Genomic DNA, 22,806 nt, shown 5'->3' with positions numbered 1-22,806 from the left:
AGGTGTGTATTCGCGGAGCTGCCAAGGGGTCTCTGGGCACATCCATATGCTTGGGCGGTATATCGTGTGGCTACCGTTTGGGTTACCCAGTTGGGCGGATGTGGTATATCCAGGGTGACATGATGGTAGAGTAACCTTTGGCTGAGTGCAGAGAGCCATGTGGTGTGAGACGGGGGACAACACAGGCCGGGCACAGCCACTGGTGAGACATATATAGGAATCACATGTTCTCGATTTGCCGGTGTCGACATCATGGACCTCCTCTCGCCCCAAGAGTCGCATGCCTTTCAGGCCTTTCTCTCCTCCATGGACTACACTGATCTCTCACCGACTGAATGGGCTATGCTCAACGGCCCCAACCAACCCGACGACGGCGACATCTTTCCCCGCTCATCGCAGGCCCTAGCCAAGGCTACTAAGGATCTTATGTCAGGGCGTTGGGACTCTTTCTCGCAGCAACTGCAAGAGTCCAATCCCAACCAACCACACCTTCAACATTCAAATGACTATGGATCCCATCGTTCCAGATGCGAAACTTTTCCGTTTCTCAATCCGAAATCACATCTCCAACAGCCTGCGTTGTCACTCTCACCTCACACACACGACTTTCGTTCGCAATTAGCTTCGTCTTCGGAAACGTCGACGACGACTACGCCTGCGAGTCCACATCCTCCTTTTAATTTCCCAGATCAAACGTTATCGCATAGTATTCAGCTTCCTCAGGCACAACTTCATCAATCTCTCTCACGGCATCGACGCGCGTCATCGCCTACAGCGAAGCGATCTTCTGTTACTCACACTGTGAAACGCCGCAAACCTTCTCCATCCACTACACCATCCGTCGCATCACTTGCTAAACAATCGTTATTGTCACCTTCACAGAAAAAAGCGAATCATATTCAATCTGAACAGAAACGACGTGCGAATATTAGAAGGGGGTATGAAGCTTTGTGTGATACTGTTCCTGCGTTGAGAGATGCTATAAGAGAAGAGGAGGAGGGGGAAGTTAGGATGAGTCAGTTGGAGTCGGGATCGTCTGGGAAATCGTCGAGATCGAAACGGAAGAGGAGGGATGGAGGTGGGGATGGTGATAAGATGGATGGTCGTGCAGGTCCACGAAGTGAAAACGTTGTCTTGTCGAAAAGTATGTTTTATCCATACTCATCAACTAGAGATGTTCGCTGATTGGGGTTTTTTCAGCCATCGAATACATTCATGATCTTATTAACGAGCGTTCGGCTCTTTTAACGAGATTGCAACGGGCTAAGATGGCGTTATCGGCTGGACATCCTGCACTTGAAACGACATGTGTGCCGCTTTGGGAACGGGAGTGGAAGGGCGGTGAAGGAAAGTTTATTGGTGATGGTGTAGATGATGAAGATGAGAATAATGAAGACGGCTGCGACAGCTCGTAGCAACTTTTTCATTCCAATCGCCACACTTAATCGCAAACCAACTCCGTCTGGGACGAGCATCAGGACGATGTGCAAGAACACCTGACACAAGCGAAAAAATGTCAAATGACGATATGTCCAATTCCCGAACCACCACCCTCAAGTGACTCAGGGCTCGCGGCACATAAGAGAAGGTCGTTTAATCAGGTCTGGTGAAAAAAGCTTCTCCCGACGGCCCGATGACTGTCAATGCAATTCATAATCGGAGACTGATGGAGTTACATCGCAACTCGATTTGGGATTCTGATTTTTTTCGCATTTTGCGAAGGTTGTTCATTAAGTTTTTTTATTTGGGACTCTTTCTTTAGGTTTTTTTTTTTTTGCTTTTATGTTTTCATTTAATTTGAACAAACTTTTTTTTTGTGTGATGTCATGTGTCAAGTACAATTTGGAAATCATCTTATTTTCTTCGCGTTCGTTTTATTTTGCTGCTGCATTTCTTTTTTTCATATGGCTGGTGAATTATCATTATATAGGTGGTGGACTGTTGGGTTAATTTATCTCTCTCTTCTTTGTTTTCAAGTATTATTATTTTTATCGGAAAAAAAAAATGCATCCTTTCAATCCGGAACAGACCCTGGAACTTGGAAGTTTGATAAACGACAATTATACACAACGCCGCATCAATATTCCGATATATGTTCAGGGAGGGCCAGATCACTGGAAGTAGTGAGATTCATCCTCTAATGCGAGTAGATACGGCTACATAAAGTCATTCCCGTCACTCCCAATGTCGTCTAACGCTTCATCGTATACTGTTGTATCGAGCCTGATAAACGTTAGCTCATACGATCGCCAAGTAGTGAAAGGAACACCGACTTGTTTGAAAGTTTAGCATTACCCAGACCAGGCTTCGTCGCTGCCTTACTCTTCTTCTTACCACTCGCCTTTTCTCTTTGTTCTCTCTGTTTTTCGTTGGCGAGTGTGGTGAGTCCCGATGCTGCTTTACGGACTTCAACGTCTTTAAGCGGAACGGCAAGCTCTCGCACGTGATGTTCTACGAAAAAGTGGTAAAGAGGTTTGTTCTGATGTCGTTTGATGACGTATTCTATGATTTTGGCAGAGAGGTTTTGGAAATCTTCTTTTGTGCGAGGTTGAAAGGAAAGGAGTTGATCGAGGTCGGAAGACGATGTGCCTATGAAAAAAAGAGTTTAATGACACGAGAGTGATACGAAAGCGCGAGACGTACCGCCTAGTGCGGCAGCGCCAAATAGTTCGGCGGCGTTGTTCATGTCGGATTGTAATTGCCTCTCTTTGTCTCTACGTGCTTTTTCTCGAGGATCAAGGACTTCATCTGAATCATACACATCGTCATCTTCTCCAGCAGCTCTTCTACGAGCTTTCTCGGCTTCTTTCTCGGCTAGTTTTTGTTTGAGCGTGCCTTTCTTTTTCGGAGGTGCGACGGGTGCAGGTGCAGGTTTGTCGTCATCTTCCTCTTCTGAAGATTCATCCCAATCGGTCTGTGTAATAAACATCAATTTACTGGGACGCGAAAGAGATGTGAGTTGAGTAAAGCGTACGGCAGGACCATCGTCTTCTTCGTCCTCGCCTTCCCACTTTGATTTTTTGGGATGCACGACTGGCTTGGGTACTGCTGGCTTGTTGTCTGATTCTGTGCATGCGGTGAGCGAACGAGGAGGAGGGCGAAGGAGAGTTGCGCACCCCAGTCTGACATGGTGATCAATGGCTGATAAGTGTTTTGTAAAGATTAATCGCAACTATTGTGAAATTCCCACGGTGGGTTATGTCGAAACTGCTCCGCGCTGCGTTGCCTCTCGTTCGCAGCCATGGCTTCACCCGCGACGCTCTCGCCCTTTCTGTTCTTCATCTTCCCCCTCCAGACACCCATGCTACACCCCTTTCAGACTCTGCCATCTCTGCTCTCTTCGGTGCAGGTCTCAAAGCAGAACACTCGTTGCTCAACTTTTTCTTCGACGAGGGCATTCAACATATGAAGGAACGGGCACAGTCTCAAGGTCGACAACCTACAGTCAAGGAAATGTTGGAGGAGAGACTCATGTTCAATGAACCGGTCTTGGACCATCTATCGACTGCATTCGCGTCGCTTGCTTCTAGTCCTTTGCCACTCCAGATTCCAATGCTGGATCCACTTCCTGGGCTTAAACATGCTTTGAAAATCGCAGACGAGGCGTGTTATCTATCTGGCGATACGTCTACAGAGGTATGCAAAAAACAGTCCTTTTGAGAAAAAAACATTGTTTACTGTGTTATAAAGCTTTCTTGGTATGCTAGACGCGCTTCTTTAGCTGCTATCTATACTGCTGCAGGTTTGGATTCTTTTTTTTTATTATGGCATTTTTTGAAACCCAAACTCAAAGGCATGGTTTTTTACAGAACTTCATCAAATAACATCACCTCAAACAACGCTTCAATTCCTCGATTCTCTTTTTGAATCATCATCACAGTTGAAAAAATCGGTAGACGAAGTCGGCTTGTTCGCCTCGTATCTATTCAAGAGTAGTAAAGCCATTCTCAAGAGTTCTGGTGCTCTATAAAGGAATGATACGTTATTGATAATTGGTATAGAGTTCGCGTATATATACGTCTTTCAGTAATATATATGTCTGAGCAGGAGAACAGCTCTCAGGCCTCAGGCCTCAGGGGCTACTTATCGCTTCCTTGCTCGCTTCTCTTAGCTCATCACACCGCCCCTTAGAAAAAGACGCCCAAATTTAATTTTGTTACGAAAAACGTGTTGTTGCTGTGTTTTTTCTTTCAACCATCCCTCGTGTTCCACGTCTCAAACTCATGGCCATATCCACCTCCTCCACCTCAAACTCACCCACTCCCGATTCGTCTAACAACAACAACAACAAAGTATACTTTCCCATCCCACCTCCCGACGGCCTCTACTCTGAAAACCCTCAAGAAAAACTAACAGAAATTGAACAAGAACATTACGATGTCGTGTTTTCTCATTTCAATAACTCGGAATACAAACTTCCTGGATTCGAAGATTTGGACAAGGCTAAAGAGAGATTAGAGGAGGTTAGGAAGAGGGAGGGGTTTGACGGTGAGAGGTTGAGGAGGGAATGGACAGCGGAACTTGTTGAGGAAGAAAAGTTTTGGTTGTCTTATGAATGTATATTGCGGTGCGTTTTCTGATTGTTCATACTAGTTGAATTTGTATTGAACGCGTAGATTTTTGGATAGGTATTTGAGAGCGTCGAAGTGGAAAAGTGAAATGGCCATTGAGAGACTTGAGAATACGTTGAATTGGAGAAGAGAGTTTGGGATTTATGATTTGATCACGAATGATTATATTTCAATCGAAGTGAGTTTAACACTTATGCCCATGAGGGTTTTTTTCCAAATCTGATATTTCGCATGTATAGGGCGAGACGGGAAAAGCCATTATATTCGGATATGACGTCAAAGGTCGTCCTACTTTTTACATGATTCCCAGTCGTCAAAATACAGAAGAAGGACCACGACAAATTCATTATACTGTTTGGTTATTAGAACGATGTATAGATTTAATGCCTCCCGGTGTCGAGTACGTCTCTCTCTTTTCACCTCCACTGCACCTTATTTATTAGAGTTTTAAAAAAGGAATCTCGCAATCATGCTCAATTTCGCTGCTAATGGCAAAAATACATCTCTCTCTGTAGCACGTACAGTCCTTAACATTCTTCAAGATCATTACCCTGAACGTATGGGTATCACACTCATAATCCAAATCCCCTTCATCGTCAACCTCTTTTTCAAAATGATTTTACCGTTTGTGGATCCGGTAACGAGACAGAAAATTAGGTTTAATCCGAATGTGATTGAGGATGGGTTGGTGGAGAAGGAGATGTTGGTTAAGGAGTGGTGGGGTGGGGAACAAGATTTGGAGTATGTGCATGAGAAGTTTTTTAAGGCGCTTGTGGATATGGGGGAGGGGAGGGTGGGGAGGTGGATGGGGAAGTGGAGGGAGTTGGGTGGATGTGTTGGGGTGAAAGAGTGGGATTATAAGAGGGAGTGAAATCTCTCGAGCGTAGTGCTTTGTAGAGACACTGAGACTAATTTGACAGATTTTTAGTAGATCCGTATTTGCCAATAGATACTTTACAAGTCGTGCTTCCACCAACTACAAATTTGTCTCACACGTGGTGAAATATATTCTATACAATACAGTCCGAGATTCAAAAATGCCGCGGACGACTCATTAATGCATCAATAAGGCCCTGAGAAGGTTATATCTAGGTCACCTTATATCTATATCTTACTTGTCTTCCATGTCACGGAAATCAACTGTTTGAAGGAAAGTAGCCATTCGTTCAGTTGTCTGTCACCTATTACATCGAGTATGTTTACGTTGTCGTACAAGGATCCCATGAGCTCCTGATTCGGATTGAAATGCACTCAGGGGTCACCTCCGAAACAGGGTCATCAGAAGACGTATTCAAGATTTTACTTAATTGGTAAACATTCTTTTCGAACATTCCACTTTCCACTTCAATCCAGTTAAATATCTATATTCCCACAAGTATCCAACCAAGGTTCTCTCGAAAAAAAAGATTTCAAAAAAAGTAAGTCTTCTAATGAAAATAAACTATCCAGTGTCCAGCCTGATAATAAAGTTTCTCTATTCCGAGTCACTTTCCGCCCTCAGACTCGCCTTGTTCTTGGTCACTGGATACGCCTGCTGTAATCGAGTCAATAGATCTTGTCTGGGCTTCTCCTCAAGTCAGTTTTGCTCACGGTAGCGAAGACCACCTGGGATACGTTGGACGTAGTCCTATGCGGTGTGGTATCACTGACCTGGAGACAAAAGCGATTTTACTATTAGAGATGTTGGTATCAATGATGAGTGGGAAACTCACTTGAGTTGTTGAAAAGTGATCACGAGCACGGAACGCAATGCTTGTATGATCGAGATCGCGCGTCCGGTTTAGCTCATCGGAGAGAATAGTTCTCGAATTCAGCCTAGGATTATCTCAGATGCCGCATTGAAGGTGCGAAGGAATTTTTGGATACCAGGCAAGTAAAGAGTTCGAATATACTACAGGCTATGTTAGCGGATGATCACCTTTTGATCACAGTTCAAAAACTTACAATTACCGAGAACCTCGAAGACTGCTATTGAATACAACGCATCGAAAGGATGGAAATTGATGTTGAGCTACCGCGATCCATTAAAACCATGAACGAACAAAACATGCCAGTTACTCACCAGTATCAGCACAACAAGATCGCAGATGCTTTCACCTCGTCTCAGAACCCACGACTGATACGTAATTCAGCGATAATGACATACCTTGTAAGCAATCCGATGTTGACTGTATAGAAAATCAGCTTCTTCATGAGTCGCTGGGTTCTTTCCGGGATCTATCAGTAACGGCCAAATTCAAACGTTCAACGGAAATACAAACTTGTTGAACGATGAGCGCTGCTCCTTAAAAAGAAACACCAGACAACCGGTGACACTCCAATCAACGAGGAGAGCACACCCCAGAGAAGCCATTGTTAATCGCTGATACAATAGTTAGTAGGCTGTCGCAACCCGTAGATGATAGACCTACGTCCGTCAAGGTGAAATCAGCGTCCTCATATTGAGTAGCAAGAATACTTGAGTAGAGTTAGAAAAAAAATGATGTACTAGATCGTCTCAACTCCGTGACTTACGATTCCGCATATGCACCTAGGTCAATTGTTCATCACCCATTCTCGACAAGCAAAAATGACGCCTACTCACCAACACCGAGCGCTACGGGTGAACAAGAAATTAGCAGCTAGCGTATCAAATTCTAAGATGATGGCGAACCGAAACATGCGACCGTTAACACAAGCTAGCACGTTCGAGATGCTTCAGCAATTAGTCGCAGGCAATACCAGATCCCGCTTACCAGACAAATAGGGACCAAAAATTTCCTCCCAAGAACTACCCCAGACACTATAAGTTTACAAGCAAACTTGCAGCGAAATAGGCACTAACTGAGCCACACTCTGTGGATGAAAAATAGGTGTACAACGAGAATGATAAAAGGCTGTATGATAAGGTGAGTGGGCGATAATCTGAGAGAAGCGATACGTACTGTAAAAATCATAATCGACTTTCTTATCATGAGCGACAACAGGTATCCTAGATGATTTGAATATGGCATACCTTGAGGCTCCTGTTGAAATTGATTATTGATTACACCTACAAACGTGTAAGATTAAATGGACTTGCCAGTTAGGGTTTGATAGATCTATGGGATTACCCCAGTGTACCACGGCCGTGTCATAAGCTCCGTTGATAGCGAGAGTCGACTTGAGGAACTCGAGCACCCTATGACAAGCCTAACGTTGAATCTCTGACCCCAAGTTAAGAGACGCAACACATCTACCAAACAAAAGCAACCTGGCCGTAGTTTGTAAGTGGAAATAAAATGCTGAGGTAATACTTTAAAGGCGCACAACAAGTTTCATCAGTAGAGGATCATCGGGGAAATTGAGAAAATATCGAAAACATTGCATGGTGGCAATGCCAAGCAGTCTGACGAGGCGGTTAGAAAAAAAAAAACATAAAAAGAAGAGGATTTACGCACCCGACATCTGTAATAGCTGCTATGAAGAATGTGCCAATCGTGGGCTGGATGTTAACAGTGGCCATGCCGCGAGGGTTACAAAGGGGCGGGGACTGCCGTAAAGCTCTAACCTTCATTTTTAAATCTGTCCGCCCAGCGTGTAAAAATAGCCACAAAAGCCGCCCTGACCAGTCAGAATCTGATTCGCTGATTTGGCAACGGGGCGTTGCCATATTCAGAGTACCGGGTGATGAATGGCGCGGCTGGCGCTGAGATCTGGGCTCCCACAGCGAATCGAAAATATGTGGCTCAACACATTAGGCCCCTTTGCTCTTTCGATTGATCGTGAAGAATAGATGGATCAAGGCTACAGCCGGATCTAGCTGTTTTTGAGTAAAGCTTACTTTGCTAAACTGCGAGTGGATCTCACTTAGGCTGCTTCTTTGATTGTAACGGTATGAGTAGGCGAGGGTAGGCGAGGGTATAGCTGGGTATAGGTATAATCCATTTTTGAAGCGGGGCGTGTTTAGCGCCGACTTGATTCAGTTTCTTCCCTGATCCGATGAGCGCACTGAGTCTCAGGATGAGTAACGGTCACAAAACATACATTCTTCCGACCTTGTGGGATATCACTGAAAGTAATACTACTCATGGAGTAGTTCAGTCCCTATATTCATGGTAGTAAGGACAAAATCTAGGCATTTGCCGATGATTCGAACTTGGGGTACAATTTTTTTAAAGTGTCCGGGAAGAATTTTCTCTTCAAGTGCAAGGTGTGAAAAAGGGGAAACCAAAAAAGACCAGATCCCCTGAGACCTGGCAATTGGCCAGCATCAACAAGTCTATTGAATCCCAGATACTACATAAATCTCAGGTACCGACGAGTGGTCGACGTGACGCAGAAATGTACCAGCTTGTACCAGTGGGATATCGTTGTTCGAGCCGCTTTGGAAATTGCCTCGTCCATGCTACAAAGGGCTTGAGAGCTTGACACACATAAATAATGTCCGAAGTTTCTCCGATACATGAACATGGAATAGGACTTAGAATCGTAAATTTTAAAGCGAGTCGAAAAGTGAGTAACCAAGGGGCAGGGTTGCGGTAGAGATACTGGAACTCCACGCGACTGATCTTTCAGGAGTGAATCAATCCTCCAAGGCTCATGCTTGATCCGCGAAGTTGTCTAGAACCCCTCCATAGTCAAATGTGAGACTAAATGAATAGAGATAAGTAGGAAAAATACCCTCGCCAGAACGGGTATCACGATTAATAGGCCGCCAGTTGCAGCAGAGGCGTCTGCTGTTGCTTCGGAAATCACGATGTACTCTATATTGTCGGAACATATTCATCCTGCGGAGGTGTCTTAAAATCAGAGCCAGTGACCTACCTCACAAACGAGGGTTCCGATGAAATGTATTCGTTTGAATTCATGTCACCTCAGTAACTTGAAATGGTGTAATATTCTCATCACCTCTCTTGTGTAACCGAGAAATAGGGCCATCGAAGATAGAGTAAGTAGAGGAGGACAATCCCATCAATGGAAAGATCCCTGAAGTTCTTAGGCTCGCCAATCCGGGCAACCGTTGAAATTACTGGTATAAAGATCAACTCTTTAGCATGCACATTATCAGCGTGAGCTCCAGACTTGCTCACCCCATAGTGTCATTAATTTACCTGAATGTATAGATCAATAGTAGCATCATTGCATCATTATTGCTTATGGTCTAAGGTTATAGCAAAGGACAGTAGTATATGGGACTTTACTCTCGACGTCATCCCCTATTGCAACGTGGATGTAAACTGGAACCATAGCATTAGTCGATCTCAGGGGCAACGCCGCAGATCGAGACCTGTTGGTCTGCCAACACACTATAAATAACGATCAGTTTGTGCCAGTGGCTCAGCTATATATTATGAGAGGCTATGAGTGAGAAAATTATAATTGATTAGGAAACGAAGGTCGTTGTTGAGAGCAGCAAGGAATATAAGAAGGGCAGATCCGAATTTCATTTCAGCTTCACTTCAGCTCTGAGAGAGTTTTACCCGATGAACTTAAATATGAAGAGATAGCAAGTGTTTCACAGATTCCTAACTACACACCAGCGGCTCCACTTTCCCTCACTGCTGTCCGAGGACTTGGGATAGAAAGATAAAAATGTAAGGGCAAGGGCATCACAGGGCATCACAGGGCATCACAGGGCATCACATGAAAACATTGACAAGACAACTCAGGATGCCCCGTTTCTTGAAACGCGAGTTTGGCAGTTAGCTGATAAGTAATTAATCATGTGGTCAATCAAACTAAGCTGCAAATTGATGTCCCGTACTTATCGACGTATTCTGTCTGTATCCCGTCACTGAATCTCATCCATCGAGAAATCAGGGCAGTGTAACCGAGCAAGCCGAAAGATAGATGATCATGATCTTAATGACTGGCACTCGGGCCACTTAGGAAATTTTTGGTATGATACTGACCGGGCCGCGAAACGCTTTATCTTGTACCGGCCTATATCTGAAATTTATCGTCATAAGCCAATGCAGTGGGATGGATCGGCGGGAGAGGAAGGAAGGCGGAGGGGAGTAGGAGGGCCGCGGAGGGCTGAGATTAAGCTGAGATAGACACACATGGTGAAAATTGATCGACTGTTCATTTTCACATCACAGAACGCCACAACTGAGTTACAACATATGGTGAAACGAGGGTGAATTTCAAAAAGTGATGAAGTGATGAAAGACGGGTCAACTTGATGCGCTTAATTACTTGGGGCTATTGTTCTGCATGTCGCTGCTCAGCTCAGCCGTTACGCTGAACGTTCATGAACAGTTAATCAGGTTCTCCTATCGCTGGGTTCTCAGGTCCACTGTCCCTAGTCCTTATGGGGCTCACCACTACCAGGCTTCCCGAGCACGCGTGGACATCAATTTCGACATGAAGATAATTCAAGATAAATGCAGTGTATTCCAAAGCACCAGCTAAGTTATAACCAGCACAAATGCCTAACTTGACTCAAGGATAGGAATACAAAAGAAAAATGACCTGGGTTAATTGATTTTGGAAGAGGTGCTCAAAGTGAGCATCGCCCAACGGCGATAAGTAAATGAAGACTGAAACTTTGTCGCTACATAGCGACAAAATTTCGATCTTCCGATAATAGACATATGATGCAGAAAACCGCCACCATATTTCCAGTAACGGGGAGACTCAAGGATACAACTATGAATCCTCCCCTGTAGATGAAAAGTCATTTTCATTACAGTGACTGCGCCTGCGATGAAACATACGCTAGGCAAGGATGAATGACATCATCAGTAAACAATATACGAGCACCCGCATTCCTGAGCATGCTATGAGAAACGATTGCTTTGAGTTAAAATAGCTGACGCCTACCTATAGTTTTGTACTGTAGGAACAGAAGTGGGTGAACGGGGCGCGAGAGCCAAGTAACTCGGGTGAGTGGGGCGAGTTTATATACACAGATGACACAACTTTTGGGCCGGTCAATCCAAGAATAGATCCCAGACATTCATTAAGACAAGTCGTGCTACAAGTATTAGTACCTAAGCAAGAAATTCCAAAATAAAATAAAAATGTCAAGATTCGAACCATCCAGCTCGAATCATCTCCTCGGCAAGCCCATCCCAGGTCTTTCTTCTCGCCTTTCTTCCTGCCAACTCCGTCGCAAATCGCAAACATTCATCCAGCCTCCACCTCACCCGAACATCATCATTTGGCTTGCGCATCCCATCTGAGTTGTCACGACCACCAGCACTAGGTGTATACGGGGCTCCAGGACATATCCTTCTACTCAACGCGTACACCATTCCGGCAATAAATGCATCGTGCGCACCGACTTCGTCTATCACATCATTAGAATCATCTCGACCCCGTTCAGTATCCTGTGATCCACGCTCATCGTCGTCGTGGTCCGCGTCGCTCGTAAAAGCTCGAGAATCCGAATGAGTATGTTGATAAGAAGAAGTGAGCGAATGGTCAAGATCTGTGCTATTTCCATCTGAATGATGGGGAAGACTAAACATGTTGCTCGACGAACTGTGGCTCCGTCCATCCGCCCAGAAATCACTTCCACTTCTAACGCTGCGAAGGTCGGATGTAGGTCGACCGTTTCGCATTTCTATAGAACGCGCCATTTGCGGTGATGGTTCTCCAACCCAACTCGAACTTTGGAAATATTCTCGAGTTGGAAGTGACAGTACTGCTGCTCCATCTTTTCCCCAGTGTGCAACGAGTAACGCGTGAGAAGGCGCTGTTGAGGCGAAAGATAATAAGAATGTACGTGGGGAGGTTGCATAGTCTGGCGAGTGCACCTGCGCATATTGTTTGTTGAGGAATAACACATCGGCATGCGGGATCAGCTAACGAATCGCAATTCAGGTCAACCCAACCTATATGGGAAAGGCATAACTGCATACCGCTTCAACACCTTGTCTCGCTTTCCTCCCGATATCCACGCTGAAAACACAATGACTTCTCCACTTCTTCTCTCTCGCTAAACCGTCTAATCCAATCATGTTATTCAACGTCGTCTTGACGGATCGTCCCTCAAAATGCAGCCATTCGAATGGTGCAGGACTACTGGGATTCGACAGAGGTAGCGGTCGACCACCACTTTGCGAAACTCGAGAAGTCGACCCGGAGCCAGAAGCAGCTGTGCCTGGTCGAGGACTGATGCTGGGAGGTAGCGGTGAATGTGCTCGTGCAAGGTGAGGCAGTTGATTATATTGTTGCTGCTGGAGTTGAAAGTAATTATCCGGATAGTTCTCTGGCGCCAAGCGAGGTCCGAGGAGAGAAACAAAATCCTCATGAGTGATATCGGGCAAAGGATTGTGGTTAATGACTGTTCGCGTGTTTTCCTGCGCTACGTTACATCATTTAGCCGGACAGACAACAAGCCAGTGCTCGGATACTCAACTAGAATGTAATACCCAAGCACTCGGCACACCAGCGTTGGGCCAAATCTTGCAGTGTTGAGTATTCACACCCTCGCTCTCCAGGTCCCGCAAAATCCTCAATCCCTCCTCATTGCCAGCAAGCGGCGCAACTAACACAGCCTCTACTGCAGGAAACTGTGCCAAAACAGCAAGTATCTGCCAATAGTTTAACACGTATCAGCCCGAGAACAACAATCAAAGAAGCCATCGACGGACTCACAGTGTTAGCGCTTCCGCCACGCGATTTTTCTACTGCGTGAGCGCGAATTGCCGTCGATGGCGCAGGATGATGTGGGACATAGAGTGTATGTGTGAGAAAGAGCGTTCCTGATGATACAATCCGTAGAGATCTGTTGAATTCGGGTATACTAGATGAGCCAGGTATTATCGGTGAACCGGAACCGATAGGTGAGGGAACACCACTATTTGAGGAGGTCGTGTCGCGGCGAAGCTTTGCCATAGGAATATGAGGGGAACAGAAAGAGTTGGCGACGCTTGCTCAATTTTGGGAGATGGGTGGCACAATGACGGTGCAATCGTATGCTGCCCCTCAGGTTGTTTTCCTAGCGACGAAGGTTTCGTGAAGTGTCGTAAAGAATAAGGGGAAAATAATGTTGTGGACGTAAAGCTGCGTGAATTGTTGCTTCTGAACCTGGAGAAATTGCCAGGAGGACGCTGGAGAGCCCTGAGAGTGGTGGTACCACGATGATGGTGGCGACGAAAAAGGAGCCTAATGTGATCCTGCTTCAGATCCGATTGATGATAATCACGCAAGTAATGAAAATGAGTTCTTGTTATATTACTGCTGCGGGTCCGAATTCTCGCAGTTGGGTAGATGTAAAGTACTTTTGTGAATTCGACAGCTAATCCATCTCAACATCCTCGGTTTCGCTGACGTCCTCCCATTCCTCACCGTTATCCTCGACCTCGACCTCGACCTCTACTGGTGAAGGCTTAACGCCCAATGACTCCAATTTACTTATCAATTCTTGAGTGTGCCCCAAGATTGGTTTATCCGGGTGGTCTTGATTGACATGTAGCTGCGCGGAGGTTCTCAAAATTCAATATCTACAAAAAGGAAACACAGGCACTCACCACTTTACACGTTTCTAGGCAATCTCTCGAATCTTTCGCCAACTCTTCCCAACTAATGTCATCCAACTTTCCACCCTCTGCCTCCTTTGCACTTTCCGACATGAGGAAGAAACACCACCCCTCAAGATACCACGCTTCGACTTCCTGATCATCTGTTGACATTATCCCTTGCAGCACTAATAAGGCCGGGGTATATAATTCCAGTTCCAAGAACAGCTTAACGAGGGACAGCCGTGACGATATTGGTGGAAGCTCTGGATCATCGAGATCAAGATCTTTCCATTTTGTCCAAGCTTGTTGGAGGACCTGTTTAGCCTCATCTGGCCTTTGTTGAGACATACGAACTGAAGCGAGGCATTGTAGGGCTTCTGGATTGGTAGGATCTGTTTTCAGAGCAAGGTTGAGGAGATCCTCACAGGTTTTTTCAGCCTCCGGCTCAAAACTGCAAGGTTTATTCATGGATCAGAAGACGTCGGAAGGGACAATGAGGAGAGATATACCATAGATCATACGATGGATCCATCCATATTTCTACTTGACCAATGAGTGCACGGACGATATTATTCTTTATTTCATTTTCATCCGATGCATTGCTCGAATTCTGTGCTGATCGTTTGCCTTTGAGCTGGGTTACGAGGATATCTACAGCTGCTTGGTAATGTCGTAGAGCCGACCCTGGGTTTTCTTCAGATAGCTGCGCAAGGTACAAGTGCGCCGATGGAGGTGGTGGCTGAGGTGAAGGAGGTCCTATCAAAGATTGAAAAGCCTAATATGATATTAGGCCAATGGCGAAAAGATAGACCAGACAATACACTAGCCTCTTTCGCAGCATCAATTTCCCCTGTCTCCAGTAACGAGACACCCAGCATTTCTCGAGCTTCCACATTTTCCGGCTGTAGTTCCAGTATTCGTCTGACGAAGCGCAGTGCTAGTTCGTAATCGCATTGAACGATAAGCTCTTGAGCTTTTTCTAGTAGTGCAGGTATAGATGGAGGTTTTGAGTGTTGAGCAGGAGGGTCTGTTGCTTTTGTGTGCTGCTTTTTGGCTGGTCTGGTCCGACCCATCTTGGATAAACAAAACGAAAATGGGTTAAAGGATTTTATGGTCACGTGCGATCAGAACAACTTATTCTTGGAACGGAGTACGCAACTGGTTGACCTTGGCGACGACCATAGACTCTGATTCCTCGACACAAGCCAATTTCAGTGTATTCACCTGACTTGCCGGCCAAAATCTTTGTGATGACTACTGTCAACAGTGCCTTTGTTCAACTATGTGAAATCGTTCATCGAATTCAGTCACATTCGATCACTCGCGGCCCACAAGCATATTTTCCTACCGTGGTGGAAAACTTCTCTGGCCTGGTCTGTGAGGACTAGGGAATGATCCAAACTTCTATATCATCTCGTTCTCGCTGTGTCTGTTAACACTTGCTACTCCACTCTGAAAACAAGGCGTCGCCCGGTCCTTCTAGACGTGGCAAGCTGCTTCTGTTTTGATAGGGCCATCAAACATATTGAATGTCTCCGTGACGATATACTAGGCGACCAGGAACGACTTTAGCAGGCACAAGCCATCGAGCATCCAGATGCCGATAGAATGAGACTAGTCTGTCTCTTCCATCGATCGGGCATGATCCCCTGGGCTGGCCAACAGGTTCATCAGCCTCTGATAGCACTAGTTGTCGCGACCCGCAGAGACAAGCGACATTCCGGTTTACTTCTAGTTCATCAACATCGCGGCGTTTCTTGGCAAGTATCGTCTAAGTGTCTCCTTATCATCACTGGTTTTCCCCTGCCGCTTTGTTGCCCGCACATCACAAATTCCCCCAGTATACTATCCGATATATCTACTTGATACCGCATCATCTATATACACCACAATTCATCATCTATGTACACCACAATCCATTTCTTATATTCTAAAAACACCTCGAAAATCAAGATCAAGAGCAAAACTCAGAACAAGAACAAAGGCGAGATGTACAAAATACGCAAAATTCCCGAACCAAACTCAATTAACCTAAACAGAAAAGAGCAAATCCTTCGTATTTGTAACGCTATTACCATAACGTTGATCAAACTGTTTCAAATTTCGAAAGACTCGACATGCCATCGAAGCATTAAGAGGAACCAAAGGTATAACTACTGTACCTTTGATTATAGGATGAACCGTAGGGATCAACAAAATGATCACTGTTGAGATCATAGCCACAACGGTGAATCTACGGGGCAATGTCAGAAAAACGTGGTGTAAGGAAAGGAAGGCTTAACAGGTAATATTGTTGTCCTCCTTGTAAAATTGCTCTAGAGAGCCTCGGCAAAGCCTTCCCGGAAATAGCGGTACTCCACCAAGCCCAGGTGGTCATAGTGGCTGGAGTAGCTATATCACTTCCATCTTCTCCTCTCCCTGCGTTAATCACTCTCCTCTGAGCCACAAACGTCTTCGCCAACTTGTATGAAATCGCCAAAAACACACAAGTATCAAAAACCACAACACCATATATACTTATCGTAAATGTTGGTTTAGCACCTGTATCCTGAAACCTTTTCGTTCCGGGAATATTGCTCGGCGAGATTTCGATCAAGATGAATACTTCGCATGCGAAGCATACCAACCAGAGGACGGAGAAAAACCACTGAACGTATTTGTGATCGGCGTAGACGGCTTGGACCCGACGAAGGAAGAGGAACGAGGAACAGCCGATGGCCAGAGCACAAAGAACTAAAGCGCCGTAGAGGAGAGAGACTTGACTGTCGACTGATGAAGCTGTCGAAACGCATTTGAAATTGAAAAGAAGGATTTTAGAAGAAGGATTGATAGCGTACTGAGTTGAATAGAGCTGGCGAGAATATACGCCGCGGCGAACACTCTTTTAACAATTAATAATCTCATCCAAGGGCAAGTGGAAAAAGAGATACCTGGCGAAAATAAAACAGAGGGTAGGAGCGCGAATACGATTCCGCCTGATAATCTCAATATCATCTTCTATATAAACCAGAATATCCCACATCAAAAGCTGAGTGTATGTGAGCGAGCGAGAATGTTGTCTGCCAGCGGTCAACGTACTCCTAAGAAGACGAAAGTTACATTCCTGGAAATTTCATAATTATGGGCGCCTTCTGGTGGAAGACGATTGAGATATACATCCGGATTCAAGAAGTCTGGCGATTGTATCGAGGTTGCCATAACCAACGGTGAGGGAAGGAAATCCGTGCAACTTGCAGTGAGGGAGTATTGCAAAACGAATGGAGCACGGGCTTCTAGTAGTTGCCCGGTAGATGACTGGTAATGAAGGAGACGGCCGGGGCTTCAAATAACGGATGAAGCTTGTTATATACAAATATATATTTTGTGCGAGATGCACGCTAACTTTGGATAATCGTGCTGGCGTGAGACGAAAAAAGTCAAACAGAAATCATCTTCGTTGACATAAATGATGGATCCATCCGCAATCGCGGGGTAGATCGCAAGGGTAAACGAACTTACGAAGGCCCTTCGTGTGAAAGATGGTTTCTATTTGAGAGACTAATGCATACTTACCTATATATAGAAGTTTGACTGCGGTGGTCACATTAAAAGACTCATACAAAAATTTCACTCACGCCAAGCGGTGAAAGCATACACTTACAACAAATGTAATATGTAGTATGTACTATTTCAATGGTGGCAGAATACATAAGATGTTCTAGACCTGTTATGTCACTTGGGGTGTAATGGTTACTAGGCCGACTAGGGTAGCCTACATTCACCGAATATCTCTTGGAACGTTCAAAACTCCTGGACCGACAATAAGGTACCGTATTGGGCGGCCTGTTGGTGAGCAAACCCTGATCAAACCGATACGAAAAGCCGGCCCTTTCAGGGAAAGATATGTGCAGTCCCCCAACCTTGCCCCAACCACCGTGCACTGAACAGTTGATTGTATACAAATATACAATGGATGATTACCGGAAAACTGGATCTACTGAGGAGTGCCGGCATACGATTACAGCATATAAACTAGTCGGTGACATAGCGGCTCGGGGGTAGAATACAAAGTGAGGAACACTGGATTGGAACAGACAGTCGTCGCAACAATCAAGGACTGAATGTAAAGGTATACCTTAGTCGCCCGAAACGGGAAGAACGCGAAGAGTACATGGCCCTACATGGAGGATCCGCAAGGATGTTTGGGACAATGATCAGTATGTACTCAACATGAAAAGAACATGGAAAGCTTACCGGAGGTTGCCGGCGCCCAACAAACTGAAAGCCATCTGATCATGAGCTCCCCAAACTTCGATGCTCTGATTGATGGTTTAAATTGATCAATGATTTTCAGCTGCGCACCAGAAGATTCCAATCAACTTGGCAAAGTGTGTGATATATAGAAACATCCTCTCGTGACTCCGTTAATAGTAGCACCCGTCATGGAAGAACCTGATTGAAAGTGCTACTCGAGGTACTTTTTATTTGAACGACTGGACAAGGTCATACAGAGAATGCTCAGTGATATACTAAAGGTTCCCCAAGGAGAATCTAGGCCATCCGTCCAGTGGAGATGGTTAGCTGCTTCAAATTCTTTCTGGTATAAAATCAAAAAACTCAGCGGAGATGTACTGAGTGACCTTGACTTCCTCTCGCGACCAGAAACTCCCTGAGTTTTGCGGATACTCAAGCTCGACAAGCCGGTCGGACGGGAATAGCTTGTGTTTTGCCTACGATTTGGACAGGCGACTGATTATATGAGCCAGTGATGTGCCGGCTGCGCAGCTGCTGTCAAAAGCTCTCGGTCTCTCCATTGGCTTCATTCTGCCATTTCTTCCTTACATGAAAACTTAACGAGATATGAAGATATGTCAATTTGAAATGCCAGCATGCAGATGACCCAATATTTTCGCGTCGTGTGACTGAGCTATCGGTATACCAATTGCAGAACGGAAACAATTTCAGGCGGATGAAAAGAACAAGGGAACTTGGGGGAGATACGCTATTTGCTGAGGCTGACGAAGTAGAGAATAAGGCAATGTGGTTCGAACGACGATGTTAATTGAATATTGCAACTTTTTCGGATACAAAGTATGACTGTCGATATTTCCGATCGTAACATATAATACATTCATACGCACGTTACAAGGTAACTGAAGAATGAATAAACTTGTTTTTACAAATCGATGTCGCGTACACCATCTTTGTCTACAATCTTGACTTTGTACCTCTCAGGGCTAACGATCAGCCTCTTCGACACTTCCTGGATACACTTCTTAAGCGTCTCTAAGCCTTCCTCCAAAGGTGCCTCAGGATCGTGATACCTATGCAGAAGATACACTGTGAGACTCATAGATCAAAACTACCTAAACATGGAACTCACCGATCCATCAAACTCAGTACGAAATAAGACCCATATCCATGAGCCGCAAACGGGACTTCTGTTACAGTGCCGAGATAATCAATCCAGTAGAGCTTAGGCTCTGAAAGCGAAGTATCATAGCCGCCTAAGAGGAGATTGACGGAGTAAGGATGGCGAGAACGAAGGGACTCTGCCAAAGAACGGCGGATCCAGGATGAGGCAGCAGCCGGACGGAGGGGGTATATGTTACGAATTTGGTAAAGGCGGAGATTACGTTCGATGTACTCTGCGAATTGAACTGTGTCACCTATGCAAAAAACTCGATAAACCGGAGGACTCCTTGTTTCAAAAAGATGTAAAAGCAAACCTGGTTCGCCTGAGTAGGTCATTAAGAGATGGGGAGAGACGGTTTTGATTTTGTCCTCGTCGTTTTTCATCTTGACGATTGAACGGGCGGAGGTCGTGTCGGCGGCGACGATGACATAGCCTTTACCTATCAGGGCGAAGGATGTTTCCATACTGTGGCTGGGGTGGTGGGTAGAAGAAGGTAGAAGAGATCAAGTATTGAAGTTACGCGTCCAATGTCCATGTTGGGTGACGCGTGACCCTAACCCCATGCCATTTAATTGATCCGCTTGGTTGTACTCTCATGACTCTCAAGCACCGTGCTCGGGCAGACTATTTCTACTTCTTGACTTATCGTACACGATGGTGCGCCTGTTCTCCTTCATCACCCACAATTTGCATCAATGGACCGTGTAATCCGCAGGAGTGACAATGACCAGTACTCTCACATGAACAACGCTATATATTACCACTTGTTCGACTCGATCGTCAACGCATACCTGATCCAAAACTGTTCAATAAACCCAAAAGACCGAACATCATCGTCACTTATCGGGCTTGTTGTTGAATCACATTGTCAGGCAAGTCGTCTACCAAAGTGCTCTATTCTCTGGTGAAGAAACTTTTCTTCATTAGTTCTTTTCTCCAGTATCATTTCCAGAAGTTCTTGATCTCGGGCTGCGGGTAAACAAACTAGGAAAGAGCTCTGTTGAATATGAGGTAGGAGTATTCCTTCAAGGGAAGGATGAACCTGCCGCCGTTGGCGGATATACGCACGTCTTTGTTGATAGCGAGAGTCGAAAGAGTGTGGCAATGGCCAAGGAAACAAAAGAGGGTTTGACGCCGCTGTATAGACCGGAAACGAAACTTTGAACGGTCTTTTTTTTTTGGCGAACAAGCAGGAAAAGTAGAAGAAGGATATCTGTCCACCTGATATTTGACTTTTTGATTACGAAAAGTGCATTACATTTCAGTCATTGAAAGAGTGCAATAAGTACTACCTATCACACTAGTTGCATCTTGTAAGGAGATGCTCGCTACACATGAAAATTGGCAGGTGTGGTGACATAAAAGAGGCTTCGGGCAATGTTAGACAGAAGAAGAGAAAGTTTTCAAGAGGGGAAAAGAAGGAGATGCTTCAAAATAGAAATATAGATCTTGGTACAGGAGTCGAAGCTAGAAGTTACCAGAGGGCAATGTAGAGTAGTTTTTCTGGTATATTTTTTATGGTAACATCTCCGCAACCGTTCAGTTGGTGTGATTGTTCCTAGTAAAGTCGCTCGCCATTGGCGACTTTTGGCAATTCCCTTGCTCAATTTTTTGTAGTCTCGACTGTCTCGATGGTCAGGCATCGGAGCTACATCTTTTTTTTTGTTACCAAACACCACTTTGTTCGCATAAACCTAAAGACTCTGGTCAGTTCCAGAGGCGTCACATAGAAAGAAGAGAATCATGGGAAGGATCAATTTGTTCTACTAGATGGCGGAGTCGCACCGAGCTTCGAGAACTTGTTCGCCAGCATTCTATGTTAGACTACATTGATAGAGCGACAAGAAATGAATGTGCGCGACTTTATCAAAACGGAGGCTAGTCCATGAACTTCTGACTAAAGAAAACTTGAATACATTGGGTCCTATTTTTAGATATATATATTTGCTCACGTGCATTACACTCCAGTTTGCTGTTTCTCTCAAAACGCGATGTCGCATCCACCACAACTCACAGAATATGGATCTTGTCCATCAGAACCTACACAGTCACCCGATAATGATCTTTTCCTTGAACGGCTGGATACATTCATGCAAAAAGTACTCAACGATATAAAGGCATTCGCCGAAAGAGAATCTCGGCCTTATGAAGAGGTGGAATGAACATGTTCAGACGTGATACAGACTTACCATTGCCTAAGGGCCTCCCTTTTCTTGCGGGCTATACTATTTTGTATCACATTACATTCAGATGAGACGTATCGTCGCCGAGTGGCATGCCAAAACCCTCTTTACAGTGGATAATGGAATCGGAGAAACGAGAGACACACGAGGTTCGCACAATTTCATTCATCTCCCATTCAATCCTCTAACAATGATCAATGTACCAGTTCGTAATGTTCTCGTCGAAGCATCCAAGGTGCTGGAGTCGTTATCAAGCGTTACTGGGATCCAATCGTTCTTGCTTGCCGTAGACCCTCACGATCCTCAAGATACCGGATTTCTTGGTGGCTCAATTATAGGGCGTGAATATTATCGCGGTTTAAGAGGTGGTGGTATTGCTGGTGCCAGTTCTTTCAAAACGTTTCTGCACAAACGTCTCCCTACACAACAAGAGGAAATCGATATTCGAGAAACGTCTCCACATCCCACACCTACACCTGCGGCTACACGAACTGCGAAGAAAGCGAAACTTGAACTTTATGAATCTATCCGCTCACAACTGAGGTGTGTCTAGAATGACCTACTTATCCCAACTTACGTCAATGCTTTATCTAGACAAGTCAGTGGGATTCGGAAGGCAGAGATGAAGTGGACGAACCCGGAGCGTCTAGGCTTATTTGGTGTTCGTATGATCGGATGGCCACCTGACATACCCGCAGCAAATCCCTCCAGCCTGAAGTTGAATCAAAACCAAAGGTTGTTGGAATTAGTGGAACAGGGGGAATTGAGGTTTGAGAAGACGATGATGACGGGGTTGGAGACGTCAGCACCACCAGAGACATTGCAAGGCTCGTCAGCTGGGGAGGATTTTTCCTGGGCGTATGATGCGGATGGACACGGAGACGCATCATTGGCTCCAACTCCAGAAGCCGCAGCCGCAGTCCTGACCGATGCATCTCCTATTGCTTTGGATGCTATACATGTTCCTATGCTGTCAAGTTCTGTTGATGATGTGCCTGAGGTGGAAGCCGACACTGAGAGCACATATTCCTGGAAAGGGCATGATGAGGACCTCTTGGCTGAAATTGGTGAATACGGCTTTCAGGTCGAAGCTTGGGGTGATGGCGTACAATTTGAAGGATTGGAGACTGAGAGTCCCGTTGAGCGCCGGGTACCGAAGCGTGCACGAGAGGAAGATGAATAGGGGGGCACCGGTTATATTAGCGCCACTGATTGGCTATATA

The 22,806-nt window shown here is 45.3% G+C and overlaps 11 protein-coding genes across 11 annotated transcripts; 5 read left to right on the top strand and 6 right to left on the bottom strand.

Annotated features, from left to right (window-relative positions):
* Window positions 1–252: 252 nt before the first annotated feature.
* Window positions 253–1,415, top strand: AGABI2DRAFT_116501 (hypothetical protein; the record flags this gene model as incomplete). Its single annotated transcript, XM_006459475.1, has 2 exons — window positions 253–1,144; window positions 1,201–1,415. The coding sequence occupies 2 exons, from the start codon at window positions 253–255 to the stop codon at window positions 1,413–1,415; spliced, it is 1,107 nt and encodes a 368-aa protein (XP_006459538.1).
* A 613-nt stretch (window positions 1,416–2,028) lies between these two features.
* Window positions 2,029–3,135, bottom strand: AGABI2DRAFT_191484 (hypothetical protein). The gene is made up of 5 exons (XM_006459474.1): window positions 3,117–3,135; window positions 2,975–3,066; window positions 2,644–2,914; window positions 2,274–2,589; window positions 2,029–2,223 (listed from the first exon to the last, which is right to left on the bottom strand). Exons 1-5 carry the CDS (start codon window positions 3,127–3,129, stop codon window positions 2,157–2,159), a joined length of 759 nt encoding a protein of 252 aa, XP_006459537.1. The 5' UTR covers window positions 3,130–3,135; the 3' UTR covers window positions 2,029–2,156.
* Window positions 3,136–3,195: 60 nt separating this feature from the next.
* On the top strand, window positions 3,196–4,114 carry AGABI2DRAFT_184196 (hypothetical protein). Its single transcript, XM_006459473.1, has 3 exons — window positions 3,196–3,636; window positions 3,691–3,742; window positions 3,810–4,114. The coding sequence occupies exons 1-3, from the start codon at window positions 3,199–3,201 to the stop codon at window positions 3,968–3,970; spliced, it is 651 nt and encodes a 216-aa protein (XP_006459536.1). The 5' UTR covers window positions 3,196–3,198; the 3' UTR covers window positions 3,971–4,114.
* A 109-nt stretch (window positions 4,115–4,223) lies between these two features.
* AGABI2DRAFT_201886 (hypothetical protein) lies at window positions 4,224–5,579 on the top strand (the record flags this gene model as incomplete). Its single annotated transcript, XM_006459472.1, has 5 exons — window positions 4,224–4,463; window positions 4,530–4,567; window positions 4,629–4,749; window positions 4,811–4,971; window positions 5,028–5,579. 5 exons carry the CDS (start codon window positions 4,224–4,226, stop codon window positions 5,440–5,442), a joined length of 975 nt encoding a protein of 324 aa, XP_006459535.1. The 3' UTR covers window positions 5,443–5,579.
* Window positions 5,580–6,045: 466 nt separating this feature from the next.
* Window positions 6,046–8,055, bottom strand: AGABI2DRAFT_116497 (hypothetical protein; the record flags this gene model as incomplete). The annotated part of the gene is made up of 20 exons (XM_006459471.1): window positions 6,046–6,105; window positions 6,162–6,221; window positions 6,284–6,386; window positions 6,438–6,462; window positions 6,516–6,582; window positions 6,634–6,687; window positions 6,718–6,777; window positions 6,829–6,933; window positions 6,983–7,028; window positions 7,086–7,101; window positions 7,156–7,167; window positions 7,225–7,249; window positions 7,307–7,353; window positions 7,406–7,447; window positions 7,496–7,513; window positions 7,567–7,602; window positions 7,664–7,731; window positions 7,790–7,803; window positions 7,860–7,938; window positions 7,991–8,055. 20 exons carry the CDS (start codon window positions 8,053–8,055, stop codon window positions 6,046–6,048), a joined length of 1,002 nt encoding a protein of 333 aa, XP_006459534.1.
* Window positions 8,056–11,519: 3,464 nt separating this feature from the next.
* On the bottom strand, window positions 11,520–13,624 carry AGABI2DRAFT_201885 (hypothetical protein). The gene is made up of 4 exons (XM_006459470.1): window positions 13,140–13,624; window positions 12,901–13,075; window positions 12,401–12,846; window positions 11,520–12,343 (listed from the first exon to the last, which is right to left on the bottom strand). The coding sequence occupies exons 1-4, from the start codon at window positions 13,377–13,379 to the stop codon at window positions 11,561–11,563; spliced, it is 1,644 nt and encodes a 547-aa protein (XP_006459533.1). The 5' UTR covers window positions 13,380–13,624; the 3' UTR covers window positions 11,520–11,560.
* A 74-nt stretch (window positions 13,625–13,698) lies between these two features.
* On the bottom strand, window positions 13,699–15,078 carry AGABI2DRAFT_201882 (hypothetical protein; the record flags this gene model as incomplete). Its single annotated transcript, XM_006459469.1, has 4 exons — window positions 13,699–13,959; window positions 14,015–14,456; window positions 14,515–14,780; window positions 14,827–15,078. The coding sequence occupies 4 exons, from the start codon at window positions 15,076–15,078 to the stop codon at window positions 13,783–13,785; spliced, it is 1,137 nt and encodes a 378-aa protein (XP_006459532.1). The 3' UTR covers window positions 13,699–13,782.
* A 1,160-nt stretch (window positions 15,079–16,238) lies between these two features.
* Window positions 16,239–17,203, bottom strand: AGABI2DRAFT_116494 (hypothetical protein; the record flags this gene model as incomplete). Its single annotated transcript, XM_006459468.1, has 4 exons — window positions 16,239–16,783; window positions 16,843–16,886; window positions 16,936–17,033; window positions 17,084–17,203. 4 exons carry the CDS (start codon window positions 17,201–17,203, stop codon window positions 16,239–16,241), a joined length of 807 nt encoding a protein of 268 aa, XP_006459531.1.
* Window positions 17,204–19,025: 1,822 nt separating this feature from the next.
* AGABI2DRAFT_191481 (20S proteasome subunit) lies at window positions 19,026–19,903 on the bottom strand. Its single transcript, XM_006459467.1, has 3 exons — window positions 19,714–19,903; window positions 19,368–19,653; window positions 19,026–19,308 (listed from the first exon to the last, which is right to left on the bottom strand). Exons 1-3 carry the CDS (start codon window positions 19,862–19,864, stop codon window positions 19,161–19,163), a joined length of 585 nt encoding a protein of 194 aa, XP_006459530.1. The 5' UTR covers window positions 19,865–19,903; the 3' UTR covers window positions 19,026–19,160.
* Window positions 19,904–19,992: 89 nt separating this feature from the next.
* On the top strand, window positions 19,993–20,663 carry AGABI2DRAFT_191480 (hypothetical protein). The gene is made up of 3 exons (XM_006459466.1): window positions 19,993–20,057; window positions 20,116–20,272; window positions 20,328–20,663. The coding sequence occupies exons 1-3, from the start codon at window positions 19,996–19,998 to the stop codon at window positions 20,562–20,564; spliced, it is 456 nt and encodes a 151-aa protein (XP_006459529.1). The 5' UTR covers window positions 19,993–19,995; the 3' UTR covers window positions 20,565–20,663.
* A 728-nt stretch (window positions 20,664–21,391) lies between these two features.
* On the top strand, window positions 21,392–22,766 carry AGABI2DRAFT_201873 (hypothetical protein; the record flags this gene model as incomplete). The annotated part of the gene is made up of 4 exons (XM_006459465.1): window positions 21,392–21,553; window positions 21,651–21,732; window positions 21,790–22,126; window positions 22,178–22,766. The coding sequence occupies 4 exons, from the start codon at window positions 21,392–21,394 to the stop codon at window positions 22,764–22,766; spliced, it is 1,170 nt and encodes a 389-aa protein (XP_006459528.1).
* Between the last annotated feature and the right edge of the window lie 40 nt (window positions 22,767–22,806).

This window comes from Agaricus bisporus, assembly GCF_000300575.1.
Source record: "Agaricus bisporus var. bisporus H97 unplaced genomic scaffold AGABI2scaffold_3, whole genome shotgun sequence".
Taxonomy (NCBI): Eukaryota; Fungi; Basidiomycota; class Agaricomycetes; order Agaricales; family Agaricaceae; genus Agaricus; species Agaricus bisporus.
This window is presented reverse-complemented; position numbering and strand designations above follow the sequence as displayed.

Excerpts from the sequence above, each read along its gene's own strand:
- AGABI2DRAFT_191484 (XM_006459474.1), bottom strand. Across the intron at positions 2,915-2,974 it reads AAGAAGACGATGGTCCTGCC|ACCGATTGGGATGAATCTTC; the intron begins GTACGCTTTACT and ends TTTATTACACAG. Across the intron at positions 2,224-2,273 it reads AATGCTAAACTTTCAAACAA|GCTCGATACAACAGTATACG; the intron begins GTCGGTGTTCCT and ends AACGTTTATCAG.
- AGABI2DRAFT_184196 (XM_006459473.1), top strand. The coding sequence starts at position 3,199 with ATGTCGAAACTGCTCCGCGCTGCGTTGCCTCTCGTTCGCAGCCATGGC. Across the intron at positions 3,637-3,690 it reads CTGGCGATACGTCTACAGAG|CTTTCTTGGTATGCTAGACG; the intron begins GTATGCAAAAAA and ends TGTGTTATAAAG. Across the intron at positions 3,743-3,809 it reads TGCTATCTATACTGCTGCAG|AACTTCATCAAATAACATCA; the intron begins GTTTGGATTCTT and ends GGTTTTTTACAG.
- AGABI2DRAFT_201885 (XM_006459470.1), bottom strand. The coding sequence starts at position 13,379 with ATGGCAAAGCTTCGCCGCGACACGACCTCCTCAAATAGTGGTGTTCCC. Across the intron at positions 12,847-12,900 it reads TGCTTGGGTATTACATTCTA|CGCAGGAAAACACGCGAACA; the intron begins GTTGAGTATCCG and ends GATGTAACGTAG. Across the intron at positions 12,344-12,400 it reads CGAGACAAGGTGTTGAAGCG|CTGATCCCGCATGCCGATGT; the intron begins GTATGCAGTTAT and ends GCGATTCGTTAG.
- AGABI2DRAFT_191481 (XM_006459467.1), bottom strand. The coding sequence starts at position 19,864 with ATGGAAACATCCTTCGCCCTGATAGGTAAAGGCTATGTCATCGTCGCC. Across the intron at positions 19,654-19,713 it reads GACCTACTCAGGCGAACCAG|GTGACACAGTTCAATTCGCA; the intron begins GTTTGCTTTTAC and ends TTTTTTGCATAG. Across the intron at positions 19,309-19,367 it reads GTACTGAGTTTGATGGATCG|GTATCACGATCCTGAGGCAC; the intron begins GTGAGTTCCATG and ends TCTTCTGCATAG.
- AGABI2DRAFT_191480 (XM_006459466.1), top strand. The coding sequence starts at position 19,996 with ATGACTCTCAAGCACCGTGCTCGGGCAGACTATTTCTACTTCTTGACT. Across the intron at positions 20,058-20,115 it reads TTGACTTATCGTACACGATG|GAGTGACAATGACCAGTACT; the intron begins GTGCGCCTGTTC and ends TGTAATCCGCAG. Across the intron at positions 20,273-20,327 it reads TTGTTGAATCACATTGTCAG|TTCTTTTCTCCAGTATCATT; the intron begins GCAAGTCGTCTA and ends TTTCTTCATTAG.